The 23,856-nt window shown below is 36.1% G+C and overlaps 2 protein-coding genes across 2 annotated transcripts; one reads left to right on the plus strand and one right to left on the minus strand.

Moving 5' to 3' along the window:
* Window positions 1-1,176: 1,176 nt before the first annotated feature.
* LOC590942 (26S proteasome non-ATPase regulatory subunit 6) lies at window positions 1,177-8,507 on the minus strand. Its single transcript, XM_030971994.1, has 8 exons — window positions 8,298-8,507; window positions 5,689-5,894; window positions 5,057-5,202; window positions 4,294-4,513; window positions 3,322-3,430; window positions 2,750-2,918; window positions 2,098-2,203; window positions 1,177-1,566 (listed from the first exon to the last, which is right to left on the minus strand). Exons 1-8 carry the CDS (start codon window positions 8,440-8,442, stop codon window positions 1,498-1,500), a joined length of 1,170 nt encoding a protein of 389 aa, XP_030827854.1. The 5' UTR covers window positions 8,443-8,507; the 3' UTR covers window positions 1,177-1,497.
* Window positions 8,508-12,074: 3,567 nt separating this feature from the next.
* On the plus strand, window positions 12,075-21,259 carry LOC590968 (ubiquitin-conjugating enzyme E2 N). Its single transcript, XM_790553.5, has 5 exons — window positions 12,075-12,247; window positions 14,330-14,431; window positions 16,090-16,234; window positions 17,581-17,721; window positions 18,762-21,259. Exons 1-5 carry the CDS (start codon window positions 12,218-12,220, stop codon window positions 18,800-18,802), a joined length of 459 nt encoding a protein of 152 aa, XP_795646.1. The 5' UTR covers window positions 12,075-12,217; the 3' UTR covers window positions 18,803-21,259.
* Window positions 21,260-23,856: the final 2,597 nt, after the last annotated feature.

A 23,856-nucleotide genomic window follows, 5' to 3' on the forward strand; every position in this document is an offset into this window, starting at 1 on the left:
TTTTGGAAATGGTCTATCATGTCTTCCCCTTCCCTTCTTTAATTTCACCTTGAGGCTCTTACCCAATAAAACTGATAAAATGCTTCAAACAACCTTCCAAGACTTGTCATATGTTTCACTATTTGTGGTACGCTAGAACCCATAGATGAGTATGTACTTAGGAGTTTGGGCATATATCCACAGCTCTCTTATCCATCAGTGTAGGACAGTTCATACTTTTATCAAAATTAATTCTTGTTGTGACAGCATTTTCAAATATATGGGCAGAGACAAGCAAAAAGTCATCAAGTGATTGGATTAGCTCCATGGATAATCCTTTCCTGAGTATATTTCATTTGCAAAGGTTCTAAAAGTTAAATGTAGCTCTTAGTGCTCTTAACTTTCCATTTAATCAAAGAAATTAGAACATCATTCCAATTGAAAATGAATATTTGAAACAGATTGGTCTAAACCCTTCACAAAATAAGACTTCTTGAAACGTAAATTGCAAGAAATGATGCAGTTATTTTTTTGGCTAAGCATCAAATTCCAGGACAAAATCAATGACATCGACTATTTTGTAATTTTGACATTGCCTATATCTCCTGCTACATACAACTTGCAAATAATAGCATGAATTACATGACAATAAAACCCAATGTAACTTGAGCAAACCCGTGTATAAAGGTGTATGTTTTAAGTTCACAAAATTCTTGAGTTCAATATCTGCATTAGATCTGTTTAAATAACAAAAACAATGTTTTATTTCAAATCTATGCTCCAGTGCAAAGCCTTGAACCACATGGAGTTAGTATGAATTAACTGAAAATGTGAATAATTCTGAATACATTTTATGTAAAAAGTCTACCTCTGGCATCCTATGACTAAAGACATTTTTTTCTGACTTTCATGTACGATTTAAATCATAACAAATGCGTACATTATCAATCAAGCGAATGCCCCAGAAAAACCTGAAAACTGAATCCTACGCTTGCTTAATATGAGAAGGAACTAATCATTACCTTTTTAGTCGTGTTTTCCATTAGGTTTATGAATAATAATGAACTAGAATAACATCCCTCAATAGCATGGATCGAGGCAGGAGGTTGTAATACTCATATACCTTTATAAAGAATATGCTTTTCTTGCTCAATGAAAACATAATGGCCCGATTTCACAAAGGAAGTTTAAATTTAACCCATGGTTTAAACCCTCATTTACATAACCCATGGTTTAAAATTAGTGCAAATTAAGTGTACCTTGCCTTGCCTTGCACGCATCTGATATTGGACCTCTGACTGTGTCACGCTTATTTTGGGCTAATTTTGGGCTGTGTAAATAAACCTCCTTTGTGAATTCAGGCCAATAGCATCATTTGGCCGAAGAAGAGCTAGCCTTTCAGTAAAAGGGATTTTAAATCAGATGAGAATATGTTTTGTGATTTTAAAAAGGAGATTGTGGGGGCACTGCTAAATTTCCTCATGTGACAGTCTGTTTATGTGGTCTCTTCTCATCGGTCTATATGTTGATCACTCTACTCAGCTTCTGTACTCTGTTGAGGAGGATGTCACCCTGCTTGATGGTTGCCTGAAACAAAGGTGAAAAATTGAAGAATTTAAAAAAAAAGTACAAAATGGAATGAATGCAAGTAATGATTTTTTCTATCATAGACTGCAGAAGAAGAAAATGAAAGGAGATGCATTTTAAATTACATCTTATATGACCATTGTTACTTTCAGTTCAATGAGAAAAGGTGAAAAATTGAGGATAATCAAATTGATTTTAACTTAGTCAATCTAAGGTCAAGAGTAACGATACAATAAGTATAATTTTGACCTTCTCTACATACAAAGACAAAATTGTTGATGGACAACTTACCTAAAGTCCTATCATTCATAGATGAAACAAAATACAGTCAATAAGGTAGCTAGAGATAAATTTCATCCTGCCTGAATAAAAGGATGTACCACTTTTTTTTACTCCATTATATCCTTATGAATCAAGTTTAAAATATAGTGTTTTAGAAGAAAATATGGAATTTCAGTGATTGTTACACACTTTATAAAGCTAATAATCATAGCTTGGCAAACGTCAATGATTATACTTTCGGTAGTTTACCTGATACTGGTAGTTCTTGCTGTCTGGTCGATTCGTCTCGACGATACCACCAACTTTGTCGATCTTGCAATGAAGCCTTCCTGCTGCTATGAATCTGGATAGTTCCCTATGAAAATAGTGCAGAACGACAAATTTTTAGATTAAAATAGACAGGATTAACATTAATCAACGGCACTGGATTACAAATACATGAAAAGATAATCTCCTTTCCTTTCATTTTCATAGATGTAAGACAGAGAAATGTCATGTATTTACAGCTCGAGTCTACTCCCGTCAATTACTGGTACAGGTTTTATGTTTGCCAACAAGACACAACGTATTTCTATCATACAGAACCCAACTAAAATAAAACCAAACTTCTCCCAAAGTTCCTATTTCATGAAGTTTATTGAATGTTTAAGACTACAAACTATTATACACATGATTTGTTAAATATAACTGTGCTATGTCACATCATTAACCTACAACAACATTTTCACAGGACAATTCAAATTTCCTCCCATGGACGAAGATTTCCATGTAAGCACAAAGAAAGAACAGTTTTTATATAAATTTGTTATCTTGTATTTGTACAAATCTACAGCCCTTACATGGATACTCCTGTTCATATCACCATGCTACAGAACATCACAGGTGACAGAATTTTACTCACTGGTCAATGAAATCCACGCTGACCGCAAATGTGTCGGCCATGTACTGAAGGGTCAAGCTACGATACGACTCCAGCAGCTGCGTGTAGGCTAAAATTCTCATCTCACGAACGTAGTATCGATGGTGGGGAGCCATCAGCCTATCTGTCTTCATTTCCTGTTCAACCTCGGCTAAAAATAATTAAAGAGGAGAGAAAATATTATGAACAATATTTGTACATGGGTAGGGTAGGGATGTGCAAATCTGTGCCACAGTTCAGCACATTTGAATCATATGACCTTACTGAGCTAGTTGTCAACTATTTATATAGGCTACATAACACAGTAAGTTGACAACTAGGCTCTCTTAGGTTTTATGAATATGAGCAATGGTATCTATAAAATTCAAAAATCAGGAAAAGAAGAGACTTCCTGATATTAGACATCTTTATGAAAAGACATTTGCTCATACTTGGGGGAAACAGAAAAATTATGCTTTGTAGAATGTTAAATATCCATGAAGACTGAAACTAAACACGATACCAAATCTTCCTGAATATCCTTCCTGGTAGAGGTTTAAACAACATATTCTTACCGAGAGTCTGGAAGAATTCTCCGTAACGACACTCATACAGAGAGAAGAGGAATGTTCGAAGTTTGGGCAAGCTGTGAAGCACTTCAAGAATTTCTGATCCTTTCACAACCTGTAACAAAATTTTTAAAAAATTGCATAATCACATTATTTATTCATGACATTAGAAATATTGTCAGGAACCTAATGACCAAGATGATAAATGTGATTTGTTCTAACATGCTTGAATTTCATGTTTTGACAGTCCATGTAATTGAAAACAAATATGGCATATTTCTTATTTAGTGCTCAGTGCTGAATACATCTCATAAAGAGACAGATTTAAGCAAACTCACAGGCAACAACAAAAAAGAAGTATATTATTGCAACAGGTTCTGTCGTTAAGATCGAGTAATTTACAACTCGACCAAGTTCCAAAAGCTTATCGACTTCCATTTTTTCTTAATCCCATAATTTCCTTAATACACAAACACCAGAAAAAAAGGTAAAGTTACAGCCTCTGCCTTTCTGTTTAATGACATTTTTATAAAGTTGTGAAAGGTCGTACGTGTATGACATTTATTCTTGTCATTAAAGGTATAGACCAGTTCTGGTCATGCGATTGCGTTGTGAAAGAAACATTGTGGAATCGATCAGAAAAGGTTGATCATCTAGCATATAAGTATTTGTGTGTACTGTGAGGTTCTGGAATCATCAAAATGATAAGAAATTTGGCCCAGTCTTGGTAAACTTACCAGCACTGTACACAGAAAGATGTATATGCGACTACGCGATATCTATCCAGTCTGGATAGATATAATAATTTACCAAATATATCAATGAGTAGGCGATTTTCCTGCAAATTTGTATAATCACGTATTAGTCAAAACATATTCTTTCACATGATTGGTAATAAGAGCTTCCCTTTCATTTTTTGAGAGGGGAGCATTTCCAAAACTGGTCTATACCTTTAAAATGATACTACATGTATCTCACCTTGGTTCTCAGCTCGGTCCTCTCCAGTGCTATCATGGAGGTGATGACTGTGTATTTGACAAACTGTTTGTATTCCATGAGCTCATAGGAGGTGAATGTTGAGACAGTATCGAGAAAAAAGTTTGCGGATGTCTTGAACTCCCGGATGGACATATTGTAGACACCCTGGTAGACCTTGAGACGATTCCTCCGATCCCAGTCTCCTCCTTCGTCAATCATGCTGGGTGGAAAGTAAGCAATTGTCAAAGACCGAGAGAAAGTTACTTTGATAGCTCAGTAAGATAAGAAATAGTCAAGATCTACAGTGACAATGTCCCACTTTCATCTTTTCAATTATTTAATTGTTCATTTCTATTCATATCTACATGTAAGAGGGTATATTTGTTGTTGTTGTTGTTGCTTTGACAAATTTTATTCCAAGTCCTTGACCATATAAGACACATCCCTTTTCTTTCTTTCTTCTACTTGAGATCAATGACTTGGACTCACTAATAAATAGAGTCCATGGTGTGCTACAATAATGACTGCATTAAAATCAGATCTTCAACGATATCAATGCATGGTCTACATCTGCATTAGTTTTTTATCCCAAAATAATGAATCCAAACGTTGAATGTGTGCCATTCCAGAAAGTTTCTTGCCACAAAACTAGTCAAAGTTTAAAATTTGCAAAAAAATTGTATGGCTTTGCAGCAAGTATAAATATAGCTCATCCATAATTGAAGTTTCAAAAGAATTAACAACTTATTTATCTGAAACCTACCTCTTTGCCTTGGCTATATTCCTGGTGATAACATCATTGTCATTCCAGAAAAGTCCAACACGGATGAGATGGAAGATAATGTCAAGGCGGTGTCCTAATGCAACTGTCTTGTCAAAAGCTTTCCTGAATACTGTCATGCAAGATTCCTGGAGAGAAAAAAGAAATAAAGTGATGATATAGGAGCTTGGCTGTACTGTTTATAAATACATCCATAATGATTATGGTTACACAATCATATCATCATATAATATCTTGACTGGACAAGACAAAGGCTCCAATTTTCTCCACAATCTTTTGTATGCAATTATTTGATCAAGAAAGAGTCGACTCCAATGTTACTTAGTTTCCTTCACTACCTTAATTATGGTTTTCAGATGACTGTTACAGCCCTAAAACAGAATTACTTACAGACCATTTTCACATTTATTTGTGATATAAATATAATCCACACTACAAGCTCCCTTTTCTACTATTCATTTCTTTGGCTGACATCTTCCTATGGAGCCTAACCTCCCCTCCCCTTCCTCAAATCACCAAACCATCTCATACAAATTTCCACCATGAACCACAATCATACTCTAGTATTGATTTGAATTCAGAATGTCTTTCATAAAACCACAAATGCTACGTACCTTGTCCCCTATCCGACAGAAGAATTCTGCTTTCCCTAAGAGAGCGTCTCGTACTTCTGTTTCTCCAAGATTCTGTTCAGCATCTTCCAGTGTTTCATTTAATTTCTTCAGGTCTGTCTCATTTTTCTCTTTCATTGTTTTCAAGACAGCAGCATCTACTTTCCAGCCAAGTTCTTTGCACACTTCTTCATAGTATGGTGCCATACCTAGAAGTACATTCAAGTTATAAAAACATTGATAACTTGAACTTCTGTAAACATTTCTTAACATTGAACAATAAATTTCAAATCATATAAAATATGGGAGAGAGTCAAGCGATAAGAAAAAGAAAATTATGACAGACATTCTTATTAAACACTTCAGGTTTTCAAGTAATTTCAAAAATATCAAATTCAGTCAAGAAGATAGTTTTGAAGGAAATTTGATAAAAATATAATTGTTTAATTATCAATCTCATTTAAATAAATGGGGCTTATTTTTCATTGGCCAAGTTGATTACCAGGTCTATCAAGACTTATCGCAAGACTTTGCGGCAGCAAAAAATATCAATGCAGATTTCTTTTTCTTGGACACGATTAAGACCCTTGGATTATACATGTAAATGAAATATCATTATTAGAACGTAGAAGTTCTTCCTAATGTCTGTAATGACCAATTGAAGAATATGATTTTTCGGTGTGACCATAGTTCGCACGCGACCTAAGTTCGCTACCTCAACAAATTGGTAAGATTTTCGAAATCTGATATCTCCAATGGAAAGAGGAACTTAATATTACCCATAGATGGAATTTTCTCTGGAATTGGATGTAAAATTATGAAAATATTGATGAAAGATCAGCAAATTTTGCAGTCATTTGCGTCCATTTCAAAAAATTACTAACTTACCGATAATGGTCTAGAAATCTTCATTTTGAGAGCAGATATCCTCAAAATTGTAAGTAAGAAGTGGTTGGTAGCAACTGATTGTAGACTATGATATCTTGCCTTGCAAATTATGAAAATATCTTCTTTTTGATGGATCCCATTTTTTAATAATCAGCTGTCAACCCCTGTGCGCGAAGTAAGGTCTCATTGTTTTAATGACTTTTTAACTTGCAGCGCGCACGTCGATCTGACATCAAATTTTTTAGATCACAATACTCTGGAATTCTTTGACGATAAATTTTCCTAAATCCTAGATCTAGAGTAGTGGCTCCGGTCTGCGGCCGATCGGGGGGAACTGCCGATTCTATTTTTATTGGAATACTCACAGAATACTTCAATACCCTCAATAAAGAGTCCATATACTTACTTATTAAATAGAAGTCACAAATAACCTAACTGACCCACAGCGTGGTCAGCATTGACCACGTTTCGAAATGCTTCGTGTTCCCCGGTTTGCGGGCACGCATTACCGGTTTGCGGCACGCGTACGTCACAAAGCTTTATGCGCTACGTCACGATGAAAGCATGTACCAAATTACTACGGGTAACCCAAATTCTCATGTTTATCTGTTGCTACGGTAAATTTGTCAAGTTTTAAACAATTTCACCTTTTCCTCGAATGGATCATCCCATCCGGGGGTAAGTACTACTAGAAACTATCGGGTCATAGCGGGTACACACATCAGCACACATACCATCATACACGATCCCGCATGTTATGTGTGTATTAACACCCCCCGCCGCAAACCAGAAAAAACACGTAATTACGTGCCGGATTGCGGCCACCCCATGCAACTGGCCATGCGGTGGCACAATCAAAATATCTGCGATAGGAGACAGACCACAGCCATCATACTTCCACAAAAACATCAAATTTCACCTCCAATCGGACAAATATCGGACAAATAGAGCTACAATATTGATCTAGTCATGCCTCGATCTCTTAACTAAAAAGTTAGCACCTGCTGGAATTTTCATCGGCGACTGGTGCCGTAGATTTCCGACATCGCTGACGGATACTCCGTACCGACAGGAGCACCTGCTACGGACGTTTTCGGCAAAGCAGAACTTACCGTGGAATCCACGGTAGGTTTCAATGATTATTATCGAGTCATATTCATTTTATTTTTAAAACAAATACCCCTGGCCGCAAACCGGGCGATGCCGCAAACCGTAGACTCTACTCTAGATGAACCAATTTGAAGTCAATGAATTTGTCATCCATTTAGTAATAATTGAAATAGATCTAAATAAATTTGTGTAGAATATGAGATATCATGTGGATCGAATATCACATTTTCCCTAAATTTTCAAAATCTCTGCAAACTTTGGTCACCCCTTAACTTAAATTCCTGAGAGTGAGACGACTGAGACCCGAGTAGAAAAAAAGTTTTCAAAACGTTCATTTCATTTTCCCTCATTATTAATAATTGATACACACATCTTTTTCTAATGGTAATGCATTACAAGCTCCTTGTGGTCGAAATTTCGACCACTAGTTTAAACTTGTGTGCTTTCAGTAACAACAATCATATGTTCGATTCAATTCAAATTTCAGTTAGCCTACAAATACAATAGTACAAATACAATGCATGTTAGTTTCATTCACCCGTTCAACACACATTTTTAATAACGAACGGGACTACAATTTACAGAATGACAAAGCATTAACACATTTTACTTACTTTCTTTTTTAATCGCTGCCAATAGATCATCTTTTGTTTTCTTGTCATTTTTATGACTCTCCAATGTCAAAAGAAATCGGAGTTGTGCTATCTGTAAGTCTGGGTTCTTCTGAAGACCCTCATCTTCGAAGTTTTCTGATGGCATTTTTCTCGGTTTTACTTAGGATTTTCACAAGATAGACTTACAACAGTTGCGCATGCGTGATAATTCCGGCGCTGCACTGTACGTAGTACAGACAGAGCTGAGCTGAGCAAGTGATGTTTTTTGACAAGTGAATAAACATGAAAAGTCGCTCATAGATACAGGACTACTTCATTTGAATAAATGGGTACATAAAGTGAAAAGACATATTTAATAGAGCAAATCGAAACACATACATAACACAGTAAAAAAAAAAAAAAAAAAAAAGGGGGGGGGGGCATTGATCATCTAATTAGAGAGGTATCTATAGAGCTCGATCTTCTCACTCCTGCCCTGTCAGTATTTGTCTGAGAACTTTTACCAACATTTGAAACTGAATATTTCCATTCCAGAGCGCTGGAGCTCCAGATGCTTTGATCACAGGCTACACAGACGATATATACAATATTATAGAGACACCTATATAATATCCTCTTGACTTTTTGAATGATAAAGCAATATAGATCAAGATAAAGACAGAAACATTTTAATATCAAATCGTTTAAAAAGGACTGATTATAATAGGGGGTATACAAATGTCTCAATATGGTACTTAATTTCAAGGTATCTTTCTTTGCATCTTTTGTACAAGGCTGTCCCTATAACGTAGGCCTACATCCCGGCTAACTTTAGAATTGCTCCGCCGCTGCCCCTGACTCATATAGATATATTCATAATAAGTTAATATGCATGGATGTAGCACCCCCGTATTGCACCCCGTTAAAACTCGGGTCTACCACAACTCCTTATAATAATTAACACTTCGGAGGAACATAGCCGGCGACTATACTGTGGATATCTGTCCCTGGGTGGGTTACTCGCTTTAATATATTATCATTATTCAATTAACTATGATCAATCGATCAATCCTTTAATTTAATTGTTTATTTATCTATTTTTAACAGTAGTACAAGCGACATTAAGCCAACTAGGCCAGACATTACGGTAGGGTGAGTATTGGAAGCTTGCACGAATGCTATAATAGATCTACATCTGCGACCCAAAGTCGAAGGGTCAATTTTACATATTAACTTACGCCTGTTTATATATATATATTTTTTTTCAAGTACCCATAAAGTGCCCCTTTTTACATAGGAAAAGTACCCCTTTAACTTTGTAAGAAGTGCCCATATTTTTACAAAGGAAACAAGTCCCTTTTACTTTGACAAGTGCCTCTATTAATTTTAAAAGTGCCCCTTCCCCTTTACACCTCTGATAAGTGCTCCTTTTCCTTTTGCAATAGTGTCCATTTTCCATTCTCATAACTGCCCTTTTTAATCTCTAGTAACATTAGGCCTAAGTGCCCCTCTTCAGGTACGAGAAGCGCCCCTTTTCACTTTTGATAAGCACCTCTTTCACCTCTCATAATTGCCCTATTCAAATCTGATAGGGGCCCCTTTTGCTTTGACAAGACAAAGTGTTCCTTTTCCTTTGTAAGAAGTGCCCCTTTCCCTTTTAATAACTACCCCCTTTTAACTCGGATAAGCGCACCTTATATTTTTCACACGTGCCCTCTTTCCTTTCTAATAAGTGTTCCTTTTCCTTTTGATAAGTGCCCCCATTAAAACAAGAGAGCCCCTTTCCTTTCTCATAAATGCCCCTTTTCACCTAAGAAATTCTGAGAGATACTCGTTTCACTTTGACAACTGCCCCTTCCCCTCCTGATAAGTGCTCTTTTCATCTCTAATAAATTCCCCTTTTATTTTGACACATCCCCTATTTACTTCCTTCTTATAAGTGCTCCTTCCCCTTCTTATAATTTCCCCTTTTCATCAATGATAAGTGCCCCGTTTATTTTAACATGTACCTCTTTTTCTTTTTGATCAGAGCCACTTCCCCCCGCTCATAAAAGCCCCCTTTCACCTCCGATAAATGCCCCTATTAAAATCTAATCGGTGCCCCTTTTCTTTCAACAAATGCACATTTCCCTTTATCATTATGATTATGGCTCCCTTTTCAGATGCGATAAGTGCCCCTTTCATCTCTGATAAATACCCTGTTAACAGTGATACGTGCCCCTTTTCCTTTCTAATAGGGAACCTATCCCTTTTTATAAATGCCCCTATCAAAATCTGATGGGTGCCTCTTTTCGGTCGACAAATGCCCATTTTCCATTCTCATAAGCGCCTTTTTCGTCCCTGGTGAGTGCCATGGATTGGGTTTTTCCTCTGTACGAGGCAGATGAACAAATGCAATTTTGCAATCATGATCCATTACAAATTGTGCCTGCTCGGTCCCAGCGTGATTATTCATCATAACCATAGCGCCACAAGAAAGATGAGCGTATATATGAGATTTTGAATTATATTTTTGAATGATAAATAATTCCACATCATTTTCTTTACTTATGAAAAGCGAAATGATCTAAATATAGCAGCCTTTTGTTTAATTCGGACAATCTGGTTTCTCACACTTCTACTTCAGACTCTCTGAAATCTGCCATGCGCGAATTATCATGGTTTTCAAAATGATTTACACATTATCGAGAAGAAAAAAATTGGAATCATGTCTTGAGTGATTATTTACCAACACTGACTTGGATGCTTACTGTTTGATATTCGTGACCTAATAAATAGTGTTGGATTCCCGGCCCCCCCCCCCCCCCCACTCAGAGGTCGGAATGACCGCATGCGTGTTGCCAAAATGTCCGGTAAAGGGGTACTTTTCGTGCGACAAAGTCCGGCCCGAGAATTGTAAAAAAAGGGGTGTATTTGACTTTTCACCCGGAGATTTCTTTAAAAAGGGGGTGTTTTTCTTTTTTTCTCTCATCTCTTTGGACTCCTGAGAAATTATTCCGAATTTAGGGGGGTACATTGAGCATTTTTCCTGATTTAGGGGGGTCTCCAAGGCAGGAAAAGGCACGCGAAAAGCCCGCGAAAGGGGGGTTCGGAAATGTTGGCAGTCCTCAGATAGGGGGTGCTTTCAAAAAAAGGGTACGAGCATATGCGTACCCTAAATAACACTGAGTGGGGGGGGGGGGGGGGCCGGGGTTGGATTCTCATCATTCGTTTATTTCATTATCTTAAGTGCCAAACGCAGACTTAGTATCGAATATTGTACATTCATTTGTATATAAATATTATGTTTCAGCCTACTTATTTTTCTTTATTCAGCTATATAGTGAATTATTACGCGACGATCGATGCATCCTTTAATTAACCTAGCTTCCCTCGATATTCCTCCATTCCTCTCCCCCTTTCCTCTCTCCCTTTCCTCTCTCCCTTTCCTCTCTCCCTTTCTTATTCCCATCATGGACCTCCATGTTTCCATCCATATCTCCCTAGCTTCTCCCTCCATTCCCCCTTACCCTCCCACCCCCCCCCCCCCCCCCCCCCCCCCTCTCTCTCTCTCTCTCTCTCTCTCTCTCTCTCTCTCTCTCTCTCTCTCTCTTTCTCTCTCCTTTTACCCTCTTTTCCCTCAAGGCTCGATCATATACCCCCACTCGAAAACTCCAGTGATTTTACCTGACTTTTTCGACGACCTTCGCGTACGTTGTTTTATTCAAGGAAGTTCTGCAAACTGAGCTAGGCGTAAGCGCGCGCTTTGACCTCAAGCCCCGCGCCCGCGCGTACGGCCGTAAAATTAACATGCGCCATATACTTTGCGTATGTAGTAATGTGGACTAGCTAGCTAGGCGCAACATTTTCGTGGTGAAAGAGTCCCTGTATTCTCGCTTCAGTGTTACACGATCTATTTCATGATTGATCGAAAAAAGAAAGACAAATAAAATCGGTTACTGATGGCGGGGCTACCGAGAAGAATTATAAAGGTATGATTTTCCATCGTGGACAAACCCTTGTTTTGTCTTTCTCATTTTATTTTTCATTATTCATGACATGACAGTGATGAGTGAGTGTGTGTTGAAATGAAGATGATTTTGGTGTTGGTTAGCTTAGGTGGGGGTAATAACTACTGCTCAGTGGTAGTCATGAGTACAGAAGGATTAAGGGATCCGGATCTTGCTCATGTTTTTTTTGGAATGTGACTTTATTTGTGTCCGAATGACATTCAACATCTGAGTTGACATAATGATGAGCCTTATGCCGAGTTGCGTACGGGCAGCCTGGGGATTGGGCACTAATAATTCAGTTGATAATGTCTAGATTCTAAATCAGTAAATGGGAGCCTAAATCAGCTAAATAATGTGGTTGCATTGATTCTGTTAATTAAAATGCAAAGCCAAAAACAAAGACAAATTAGGAAAGACTTGTTATTAATTATGATTTTGAAGAAAAGAATCACATTTTACTATTTTTAGGCATGGTGCGAAAGCTAGTGCACTAGCGCATAAGCGTGACTATGGCGCTGGTGGTTTATCTTGTTTACGAAATATGATATTAATAGCACCTAGTCGGATTGGTCCATGCATGCATGGCTAGAGAGATCATGATTCATGTCTGCACAGCTCACAGACGCATAACTAGAAGATTCTAAGGAAATATAAAACAAACAACAAACATTGTTCATCAAAAAATTGTTCATCTCTATGATACTGATAGCAATACATATTCAGACCTAGATCTAGATCTATGTAAAAAAAAGAAATACTATCCATCATGTCAATAGTCCCAAAACTGAGTAAAATGAATGAGTGCGCAGATATCAGAACCTTCCTTTTTGCAATGTCAAAGTGACACAGAATCTTGTGATGCTTACTTTATGCAAAAAGCACTTAGGTCAGCACTTGCAGGGAGTGTCGCTAAATTCTGCAACTTAAGGCCACCTTTTACGTTTCATTGTCGAGCCCTGCCTTTAGGTAATTTTTTGTTTTTCTTTGCGAGCAAGCTCTCCAATTGTTTTGTACTGAAAACAATATATTTTGTTTTCAAAAGAAATGTTTCATACTTTCATTACACCTGTACCCAAGATATGATAAAACAAGAATTTAATTTTTCCTTAATGATTCTCAGAAGTCCATATAGATGGCTGCTTGCAAGGGAAATAAGAGAGTTGCCAATTTGGGAACAATTACAACCTTAAATTCTCTGCATGTGTATCCCCCATCTTTTTAATTTTTTTATTATGCTTTCTGTCTTTTCTGTTTTTTCTATCTTTTGTAATATTTTCCATCTAGAGTAAAGGAGGAGGTTTTCGGCCACTTAAGACAAAATCCTATTTTTTGGACTCTTTACTTCCCATATATTATCATTTCTTGTTCAAATCATGAAGCAAATACTATTATTATTTAAACAAAAAAGAAAATCCCAGAATTTTTTTTTCCATTTTCACTGTTTCAGAGGTAGTTTTCGGCCGCATGTACAAAGTCAATAGAAAGCGTGCATGCGCTCGCCGTGCGTTTCCCCGCTGATCTATAGCACTAGCAGGCAGGGCAGGTGTCCCACGCCGGAGCTCCCCCTGCCGAAAACTACCTCTGCGGTGATTAGAAATTGGAATCTGAATTAGACAGAGATATCGTGTGCGCGCTGCGGTATCCGGCTGTATTGATTTAATACATGCGATGAGATACTTTTGAGCTTGCGACTCACACAACATCGGGCTGTAAATCTGAAAAATACTTGAAATACAGCTCATTTTATGGTACCCATATTCCTTACAGACACGCGTAAGATACTCAATTTTTTTCAGATTCGGGTAGCGGGACAGCCGATTACATCGCTAAAAAGTCATATTTAAGGATATATTTTCCATTGCAAATGTGGTTCTTCAGTGACTCTGGCATGTTATGGTATGTGTGGGATATGTGATATGCTATTATGCAATGTATTTCAAAGGGATTTCATCATGCATCCAACGGACATGCCGAAAACTGCAGATGGCCGAAAACACCCTCCTTTACTCTATGTTTAATGTCTCTTTCCCCATCTCTCCCTCTCTGCATTTCACCAAATAGGAGACGCAGCGTTTAAATTCTGAGCCAGTTCCAGGAATATCAGCAATTCCAGATGAAATGAACTGCAGATTATTTATGGTGACCATTGATGGTCCCAAAGATGTAAGTACATGTATGGCCGAGGGTCCTTAAAGGTAAAGACCAGTTTTGGAAACGTCCCCTTCTCAAAAAATGAAATGGAAGCTCTTATTACCAATCACTTGAAAGAATATATTTTGACTAGTATGTGATCATACAAATTTTGCAGAGAAACTGCCTACTATTTGATATATTTGGTACATTATTATATCTATTTGGACCTGATAGATATAATGCATGTGTCGCTCATGTGTCACGTAGTCCCATATACATCTTTCTGTGTACAGTGCTTGTAACTTTACCAATTTCTTATCATTTTGATGATTCAAGAACCTTGCAGTACACACCAATACTTATATGCTAGATAATCAACCTTTTCTGATCGATTCCACAACGTTTCTTTCACAATGCAATCGCATGACCATAAGTGGTCTTTATCTTTAAACTATGATGTTCCATAAGCTACATACTCTGCAAATACGTGCAATGGGATGCATGCACTGCACCAAACTTCTGAGGAGACCAAGCAATGAGACTTTCATAATTTCATTGAGGTCTTTGCCAGAAATGTTTCTTGTCATGTTATCAATATGTTTTAATGAAGGTGCAATTCATACTACGGTAATCAGTTGCAAAATCAAGATTTGAATTTATTTATTATATATTTTATATGCATAGCTTATGGACCCTTTCATTTTGTTGAACACATTTTAAACGGACATTGGAAATGATGCATTATTAATTTAAGTCTTTCATGTGAATTGTCACTTACACAACTATTAGTCTGATGCAATTAAATTTTAGGCAACATAGTTCTTCCATTTATATTCAAGCAAACTAACCAAGAACTGTGCTTCTTAGGAATTCCATATGTTCAAGTAAAAGAGATTTTAAACTGTATTCATTTATCAAAAGCTGAAATACTGTTGAGAGTTCTTCCTGTTTCCTTGTTCCCAGTGACTAAACTTGCAATGAAGTAATCAAGTAAACAAACAACAATGTTTGTTTGCATAAATTTTGTTGTTGAAAATATAGTGGAAACTAGAAAGATATGTGTACATGTTATCTCATGTAAAGGGTTGAACCTTGAAAGCATTACTGCGTATTGGCCTACCGGACACTTCAATTGACTTAAATAAATATGGAATTGGATTGCAGTTTTGGAATGTGGTTTAATTCAATTTTTTAAGACAAATTTTCCATGGTTTTTAACCAATTTATTTTATTATTCTCATTATTGTAATGGTTAAAGATTTTGTTAATGTTATAGTTAATATTAATGTTAACATTAATGTCATTGTAAAAACGTAACAGATTTGTTAATGCAGAGTAAATCGCAAGATTGACTCTGATGAGTGCAAGACAAAAAGCAAGAGTAATACGGTCAGTAAATTAACGCTATTCTTTGACTTCCTTACATTTAAGTAACCAACATTGAAGAGGATTTTAGATAGTTCTCTAATTGTTAATCTTTAGATCAGGAGTAGTATTTTCCACAATGTAATGCCAAAAATCTTTTTATGAACCAAAGTATGGATCTTCATAAAATGTACCGGTACTCTGATTCTTCATTTGCGGAAGACTGCATTGCCATTGTGTGTTTACATTGTGATTTAAATATTTAATGAATACGTTAAATTTGTCTTTGCTAAACATTTATGATTATCTCTTTCTCTCTTCAGTCTCCTTTCGAAAAGGGAATTTTCAATCTAGAACTCTTCCTTCCTGAAGAGTACCCGATGGCAGCACCAAAAGTACGCTTTATGACAAAAATATATCATCCAAATGTTGACAAATTGGGACGTATATGCCTTGATATACTCAAAGGTAAGTACATCTACATGTATGATGTAGTATGCATGTGAACTTCTTGTTGTGCATGTACATGTATTTATTATTGCTTCATTTTGATTTTGCCAAAAGCTCCAAGAAGTGTGTGGGAGCTGAGAGCTAAATTGAGTGACCTAAACATACTTCTTCTTCTTTCTCACTCTCTCTCTCTCTCTCTCTCTTTCCCTCTCTCTCTCTCTCTCTCTTTCCCTCTCTCTCTCTCTCTCTCTCTCTCTCTCCCTCTCCTCTATGTTTTCCTCTCTTTCTTTCTCTCTCTTTTAATTCTAATTGGAAAAAAATATATAGAAATTGAACCCTATCTGAACCCACCTTTCCTGTTCTATTGTACTTTGTAGACAATTTTCAAGGAGCTCTTATGAGCAAAAAAAACCCTAATACTTTTATGCCCCTTTTTTGTACTAAGTAAAGTAGAATTCACCAGCATTGTGAATTTTAAGAATTATTGTTAGTGCAAATTTCTTGCAATATTATATTTTTCTTCATTCATGTATCATGAAAGTGCATTTAGACTAGATGATTTGGAAGATGCATAAAAATGATAGTGAATTGTAATCTATGCAAGATTGTATTTCCTTTCAGTAAAAATCAAAAGCAGATGTAGTCTATTGAATAAAAACAAACAGTCATAATTGAGAATCGATTTTGTCTGTCAGCATTAGGATGAAATGTCATGTATCGATGATAACAGTCGATGTAAATATCTTGTCTCCTTACTAACATATAATATTTTCACTTTCTTTTACCAATTAATGCTATTTTTGTGCCTGATATATCATTTTGAAAATTCAAAAATATTTAGACAGCAGCAAAACAAAATAACAATTGAGATATAAAGTAGAAATTAAGTCAACTATAGCACTGTCTTTAATATCAAATAGCTATATTTACCTGTACATAACTTTGAAGAGACACATAATTTCTATAAATGCATGTAAAATCTTGTAATAAAGCGAGTTCTTTTTTCCCCACTCATTACTTTTTTTGGATTGAAGCTCTAGACTCCCAAATTGTTATCATGTGATACATATAAATTGTATGTGTGTCAACAGTCTATCGTGGCAGCCCACTCTTTGTTCTATGCATGCATACATGTAAGTTGTTCAAAGCCAGTAAAGAGTTGATGAAAAAATAGATTCTTGCAAAAATTTGTTTTGAAGTATACTTTCAATGTTATTAGAACTGAACAGTAGATCATTTGAGAAATTGATGTGGCTCTTAAATTTGATACCTATGAAAGGAAAATGGCATTAAAGCTCTAATGTAGTCCAATTGAATTGTAAGCGGTGTACATTGAATGCATAATCTCTTTGTGATGTTTGCAGACAAATGGAGCCCCGCTCTGCAGATTCGAACGGTATTGCTATCAATTCAAGCCCTTCTGAGTGCCCCCAATCCTGATGATCCCTTAGCAAATGATGTTGCAGAGAAGTGGAAAGAAAATGAGGCAGGCGCGATTAAAATGGGTGAGTAGTTAATCCCTGGGCCTTATCGTGTAAAGAGTTGCTATGGATGTAGGTTGATCCTAAGTACTCCAGTCAATTGCAAACTCCTATCATTTGTGATATTGATGTCAAGTTACGTTCAATTTGAATCGATCATAACTCTTTACAAGACGGGGCCAGCTAAGGATTGCAAACTTGGTTTGAAGAAATTCGTTAAAACTTAGATTATTAACCATTGCAGATTTTTTTCTTTTTCGCATCTCATTACATTTTGCAATCAAATTCTATAGGCAGATATAATGTGCTTTGATCTTGAGCATTCAAATTATAAATTGATTGGATTCTCTTTCCCCAAAGTTCTAAATTGTTATTAGAGGGAACACTTGTTACAGGGGAAACTTTATATAATGAGGTCGTTGGGACCAATTTACTTTCCTCTTTATAGCCGATGCATCGTTATATCAGGCCCCACATAAAAAGGCACATGTGGACTCCATGTACATGTATCATAATGATAATACACATGTGCCGGGTTGTTTCTGCTGTAAACTCTTTAAAAAGCTATTAAAACATCAATACATGCAAGTTGATCTTCTGATTTGATTTATTAATAAGCTAAGACGGTAAATTACCGGTGAACAATAGCGGCCTCTCGATTTCAATCATGTTTGCTACTTGAATCTTGTGACCAATAATTGGCCAGCGACCAATAAAAAGGGTTATAATGTCCCGAATACGTCCAATGGAAAAGGAAAAGGAAAAGGTTGCAAGGAATTTTTTTATTTTGAGCGTCCTTGGAAAGAAAAGCCGATCTGGTAAAGTGAGTTTAAAGAAGGGAAAAATAATTTTTTTCTCCCCCTGCTCCTGATTATCGCATTATGCCCCTTATTCATCATTTTTTCTACCTTCCCCTCCTCTCTTTCTCTCTCTCTCTCTCTCTATTTTCTCTAATTCCCCTATTTCCGGTACTCTCTCTTTCATTATTCTTTCCACCACTCTACCTTTGCCCCCCCCCCCTTTACCTCTGTCCATGCCCCTCCCTTTCTTTTCTCCCTCTACAGCTAAAGAATGGACCTTGAAATATGCCTCCGCCAAGAGATAGGGGAGGGGTCTTCAATATTGTTGGGGGAGATGTTTGCCATACATGTACTACAATGCAAGTGGATTTCCTTGGGGTGAAGAGCATGTTGCTTGTATACCACATGGAGTGGAGCAACAAAATAGTGTAATGGTAGTGTACTGAATCTAACAAAGCAGGTATTTTTGAATGATTAACAAAAATAAAACATAAAATACGTAACAAAATTTATAATTTTTTTTTTAAAATGGTCACAGCTTGTTTGACCTTCATTCTTGGAAAGTATAGGCAGGATATTCTAAATTACTAATTTTTACGTAATCCGGTTGTACCAAATAATTTGGGGTATAGATGGTAAGGTTTTTGTTTGGTTGTTGTCTTTTCTTTGCTATCACAGTAAAAAAATTCTGTCAAGTTTGAGAGACACTAGTAAATGAAGGAAGGTTGGACCCCAAACACCGAATGCAGACATAAAGAGCTTTTGATCCAGATATATATACTTAACTTAAACACTATTGCCTGATGGTTTCAAAGTTAACATGAAGTTCTTGATATTTGGTTGTTACATGTAATTACATACTCCAGTGTCTTGACATTTGAAAATGCCATAGGTCTCAATTTTAATCTCGAAGTACATGATGTGCTGTTCAGACAAACATTAAGCATGGAATGCTTCTGACCTAGCTCTGTGATCCTCCCTCTTTTTAATACCATGCCTCTCTGCAACTACAAATAATATATCTGCCCTTTGTTAGAGTCAGAACACTACCATTCATATTGGATCCAGCAGTCATTTTAAAAACTTGCAAAAAAAATGTTGAAAGGAAATTATAGTAGCATCTTTCCACATGTATGGATATAAATCTTCTAGCTGCTAAAACCAGAGGCACCATCTCGTAACACTTTTCCATTTGTTCGGCATTGTGCCTTTAAAGTATAGAAAAACACCAAGCTATAATGCCGGAGGAAGACAAAAAAATTCATGATATGAATATTTTGTTTATCATGGACGTGAACCTACCCAAGGGGAAGCAAATATAAACGTAGAAGTTCCCAGTTATGCTATTTTACACATTCAGATATATGGTTAATATAGCAATTTGTTGATTATCCTTTTATATGCTGTAAGATAATTTCATTTTGATGATGTGTATGTTTCTTTATTGTAGTTATTTGATACTCTTTGAGTGAAGTCAAGGGGGGGGGGGGGGGGGCTCATAACTTGGATAATCTGAAAATTGAAGAAATGTATACCCTTCATATACATGTGGCTGTAGAGTGAGAAACTCACTGGTATTTGAAGTTATCCATTACAAGCAAATGGTACAAACTCCTATCTCTGTATATCACTCCTTTTGGTTAAAATTGTTTTGTTTTATACCTGGATACCAGTGTGGTACCTCATGTACATTGACCTAGTGATTTATTTGTTTTTCTATACAGGACTAAATGTTTCAAAAAAAAGATTGTTTCTGAGCCGATTTATGGCTAGCTCTCATACTCTCAAAGCAAGTTCCTTTCATACTTCGTCTTGAGCAAAGTAGATAAATGCTCTATTCCTAGTGAGTATGTGTTCAAGTTACGCTGAGGATTGTTTTGTTAATGCGGAACTTTTCCCCTTTTCCAGCTATTTACCTCACGCTTGCTAGACATCTATGTTCATTTAAATAGAAGCGAATTTTGACAAATCTGTGCTCTGTTACTTTTAATGAATGTGGAAAATCTGTGATCATTATTCACAGATTTTTCATGTTGATGTACCCGTATCAAGTTTTGTGTGAGGTATGTAACACTTGCTGTGTACAAATCTTCAATAAAATGTACAATTTCTGCTTATATGAATGAAAGCGTATTTATAACTATTGAAAGGTACCTACTTTTAAAGACAAATATTCAAGGTTTCAGATGTGCTGATTTTCTTGAAACTATTAAGCAGATTTTGGGAGATGAATCGACACAAATTCAAAGAAATCGCCACCAGGGTTTGAATACAAATCTTGAAACACTCTTTCATAGTCCTTTATTTCTTCTTCATTTTGTAGCTTTTTTCCATTTCATTCTTATTTAGTTATCCTTCTAGCTTTACTGTACATTATACAAGCATAAGTATAGACAGAGAGAGAGAAAGATGAACGCAATATTGTCCGGCTGCTGTATTAGTATTACAAATCTGGACATTGTATATGACCATCAGCGTTGTGTATGGTTTCGTTATACTTCTTGGAATATGGATGTAAATTATTTTTGTGCTCGGAACATCATTTTTACATTGTAGGCATCATATTTGTTACTCTTTACAGTCAAGAAGAAATCTTTTTAGAATGCTAACACATTGCTCATGCTGAACAAGTTCTGTAATTTTGTTCATCTCTTCGTATGTGTCAGAAATACAGTAATATTGTTTAGCAAGAGACCATTTCTAACCCAAACCTATCGTTTTGATTCTCAAACTATAATTAAAATGTAAGTATGTCTATGAAAGATCGTCTCCAGACTAGTTTATTTTTTAAAATAATATTGATGTTACTTTCCATCTCTCTCTTCCCCTATCTATATCTCTCTTCCTCTATCTATATCTCTCTTCCTCTCTCTCTCTCTCTTCTCCTAGCTATCTATCTCTTCCTCTCTCCCTCAATCTGTTCATCTTCACATACACTCTACCATTCATCTTTGGCCTTCCATCCGTTTTTTCCTTCTATTTGACAAAGGTACACATTAACCAATAAATAGCAGAGCAGAGCTTGAGCTTGTAAGTTCATAATTTATATTCTCTCTTAGATTTAGCATAATAATGTACATGGCACATACAACAACTTTGCAACAGATATGAAAATAATGTACCACGTGTAACATCTTACACACAAAACTTTTAACAAAGTAGAATTACCAAGAATCATTGGTCACATCTTTGTGCACACTATTTGTGACTGTACAATTACCACATTCAAAACAAATCAGTGAGTATGGGTGAGACCCTATTCAATGTACATTCACAAGATATGATTTTTTTTAAACAAAAGCAAACTGTGATGGACACGTAAAACTGTTCTTTAAGGCCAGAGGGAAAAAAAAAGGATGGGAGAAATAGAGAAAGTGGCACACACAAGTATTAAAACACACAGTGTTGTTCTTCATTTCTGATCAGTGCACACATTTGACAGAAAACCACAATAGAATATGAAGGACATGGTTGAAGGTTACGCATGCAACATGTTTACTTTCTTTTATCAGAACAATATCGAAAGAAAAACCAAGAATGCTTTACTTCTCAACAAACGACAAAAGATCCAAGCATGCTTAAAATTTTCGAGTATAAATCAAATTTAGAGGGGAAAGTAAATACATGTATTGACTTTAACTGGTCATAGACAAGATAACCATCTGTTGGGGGAGGGGGGGGGGGTAGTTTTGAATGTGCACATTAAAAACCACATTGTGAAACTAAAACAAAAGACAATTCCAGGAGGGAATGAAAAGTACTAGTGTATACTACACACATCCAACTTCCTTTACAGTTTAGGTAAATACAAAATATTTGAAAAAAAATCCCTTCTTTAGGCATGGAGTGCTCCTGATTTAAAAATTGTAGTCACTACACTTGATGATTTGAGGTATGATTAGAGTTGTGAGTGTATTATCTCACAGGAAGAGAGCAATGAACCTGAGTTAGTTATCACATTGAATGTAACATAGTGCTGGTCAAAGCCATAACGTCGGCTTTCAAGGACAAGGACTGAGCTGTGACTTGTAAATCAGAAAGCTTTGACTCGTAATTAGAAAGAAGTGATGCAGTGAAACAAGATTTTGAATTGTGCATGTAGGTTTATGGTATAACGAGTCACTGGTATTAAAACCTTTTTTTTCTTTGTGGTGGGGTTGAGGAGAGGAATATGGTCTACTCTTATGGTGTATCCGTAAATTAAACTTTCATAATTTGTTGATTCATGTTAAAGTGTAGAACATAAATCCTGTTAACATCACTCTAGAATAACTTTTAAGAATCATATCGGCTATCAATCTTATGGATTAAGTTGTGTTGCCAGATGGATAAACGAAACCAATCTCGGCCGTTGAATGACAAAATTTTTTCTGAAACTTGGCATACAGATAGAGTAGCTCAGAAGGTATAGGTACACAAAGATTCATAACTATGATTCAAATGGTTTACCTATTTATCTGCAAGATAACAATTCTGCATCGTGTACAATACATAAAAGGTAAATGTTAATTTCGGCCACACGCAGCACATCAATTTTTTGACGCTTTGGTCAAAATTTTATAAATTTGTAAGAAAAAAGATCAGTAAAACTCTAGACGAAGTCATGAAAAAATAGCCTTTGCAGCATGCTCCCCCCCCCCTTAGAGTTAAAATAAATCACAAAAAGAGAATAATGAAATGCTTTAATATGGATTTACATGTATAGAAGCATAACGAAAATCCATTTTGGCAGAGAGGGCTGCACACTTTATATGTTAAAGACACTAACCTCATATCCCATGTTAAACAATTTCCTAAGGTATTCATTCTCTCAAACAAAGTGTAAAGTTAACTGCTAGAAAAAGACACTCTAATGTATACTGCTATACTGAAAGAAAATTAATAAGTACAATAGTCGATGCAAACCGTCTAGGTAAATGTACAATAAAACCTTTGGTCAACCCATGTTAACCCTTATATAAAGTTCTCATAAGGCACAGATAAAGCAAATATATAGTGCTATCAATTGAATGATACAATTACTCATAATATATGAGTAATATGTGACATGTATATCTACATTTACAAAAAAAAAAGCTTTTCATCCCAGAAATGTCCAAAATGATATGAAGCATGATATATATATTTTTGATTTAAGATAAAGATTAAAATCTACAACTTTGTATTACATGTTCCTTATACATTCAAACCTGTCTATAAAGACCAACTAAGGGTGGCCATTGTAGACAAGTGGCCTTTTTAGACAGGTTCTTCAAAAAAAAATTCCTTCTACGGAGGCAATATGGGTGATCACTATAGACAGGTGGTTCTTACAAGAGAGGCGGTCACCGAGGCAGGTTTTACAGTATTTTCATGATCT

Source organism: Strongylocentrotus purpuratus, unplaced genomic scaffold (genome assembly GCF_000002235.5).
Source record: "Strongylocentrotus purpuratus isolate Spur 01 unplaced genomic scaffold, Spur_5.0 spur5_scaffold_6, whole genome shotgun sequence".
Lineage (NCBI taxonomy): Eukaryota > Metazoa > Echinodermata > Echinoidea > Camarodonta > Strongylocentrotidae > Strongylocentrotus > Strongylocentrotus purpuratus.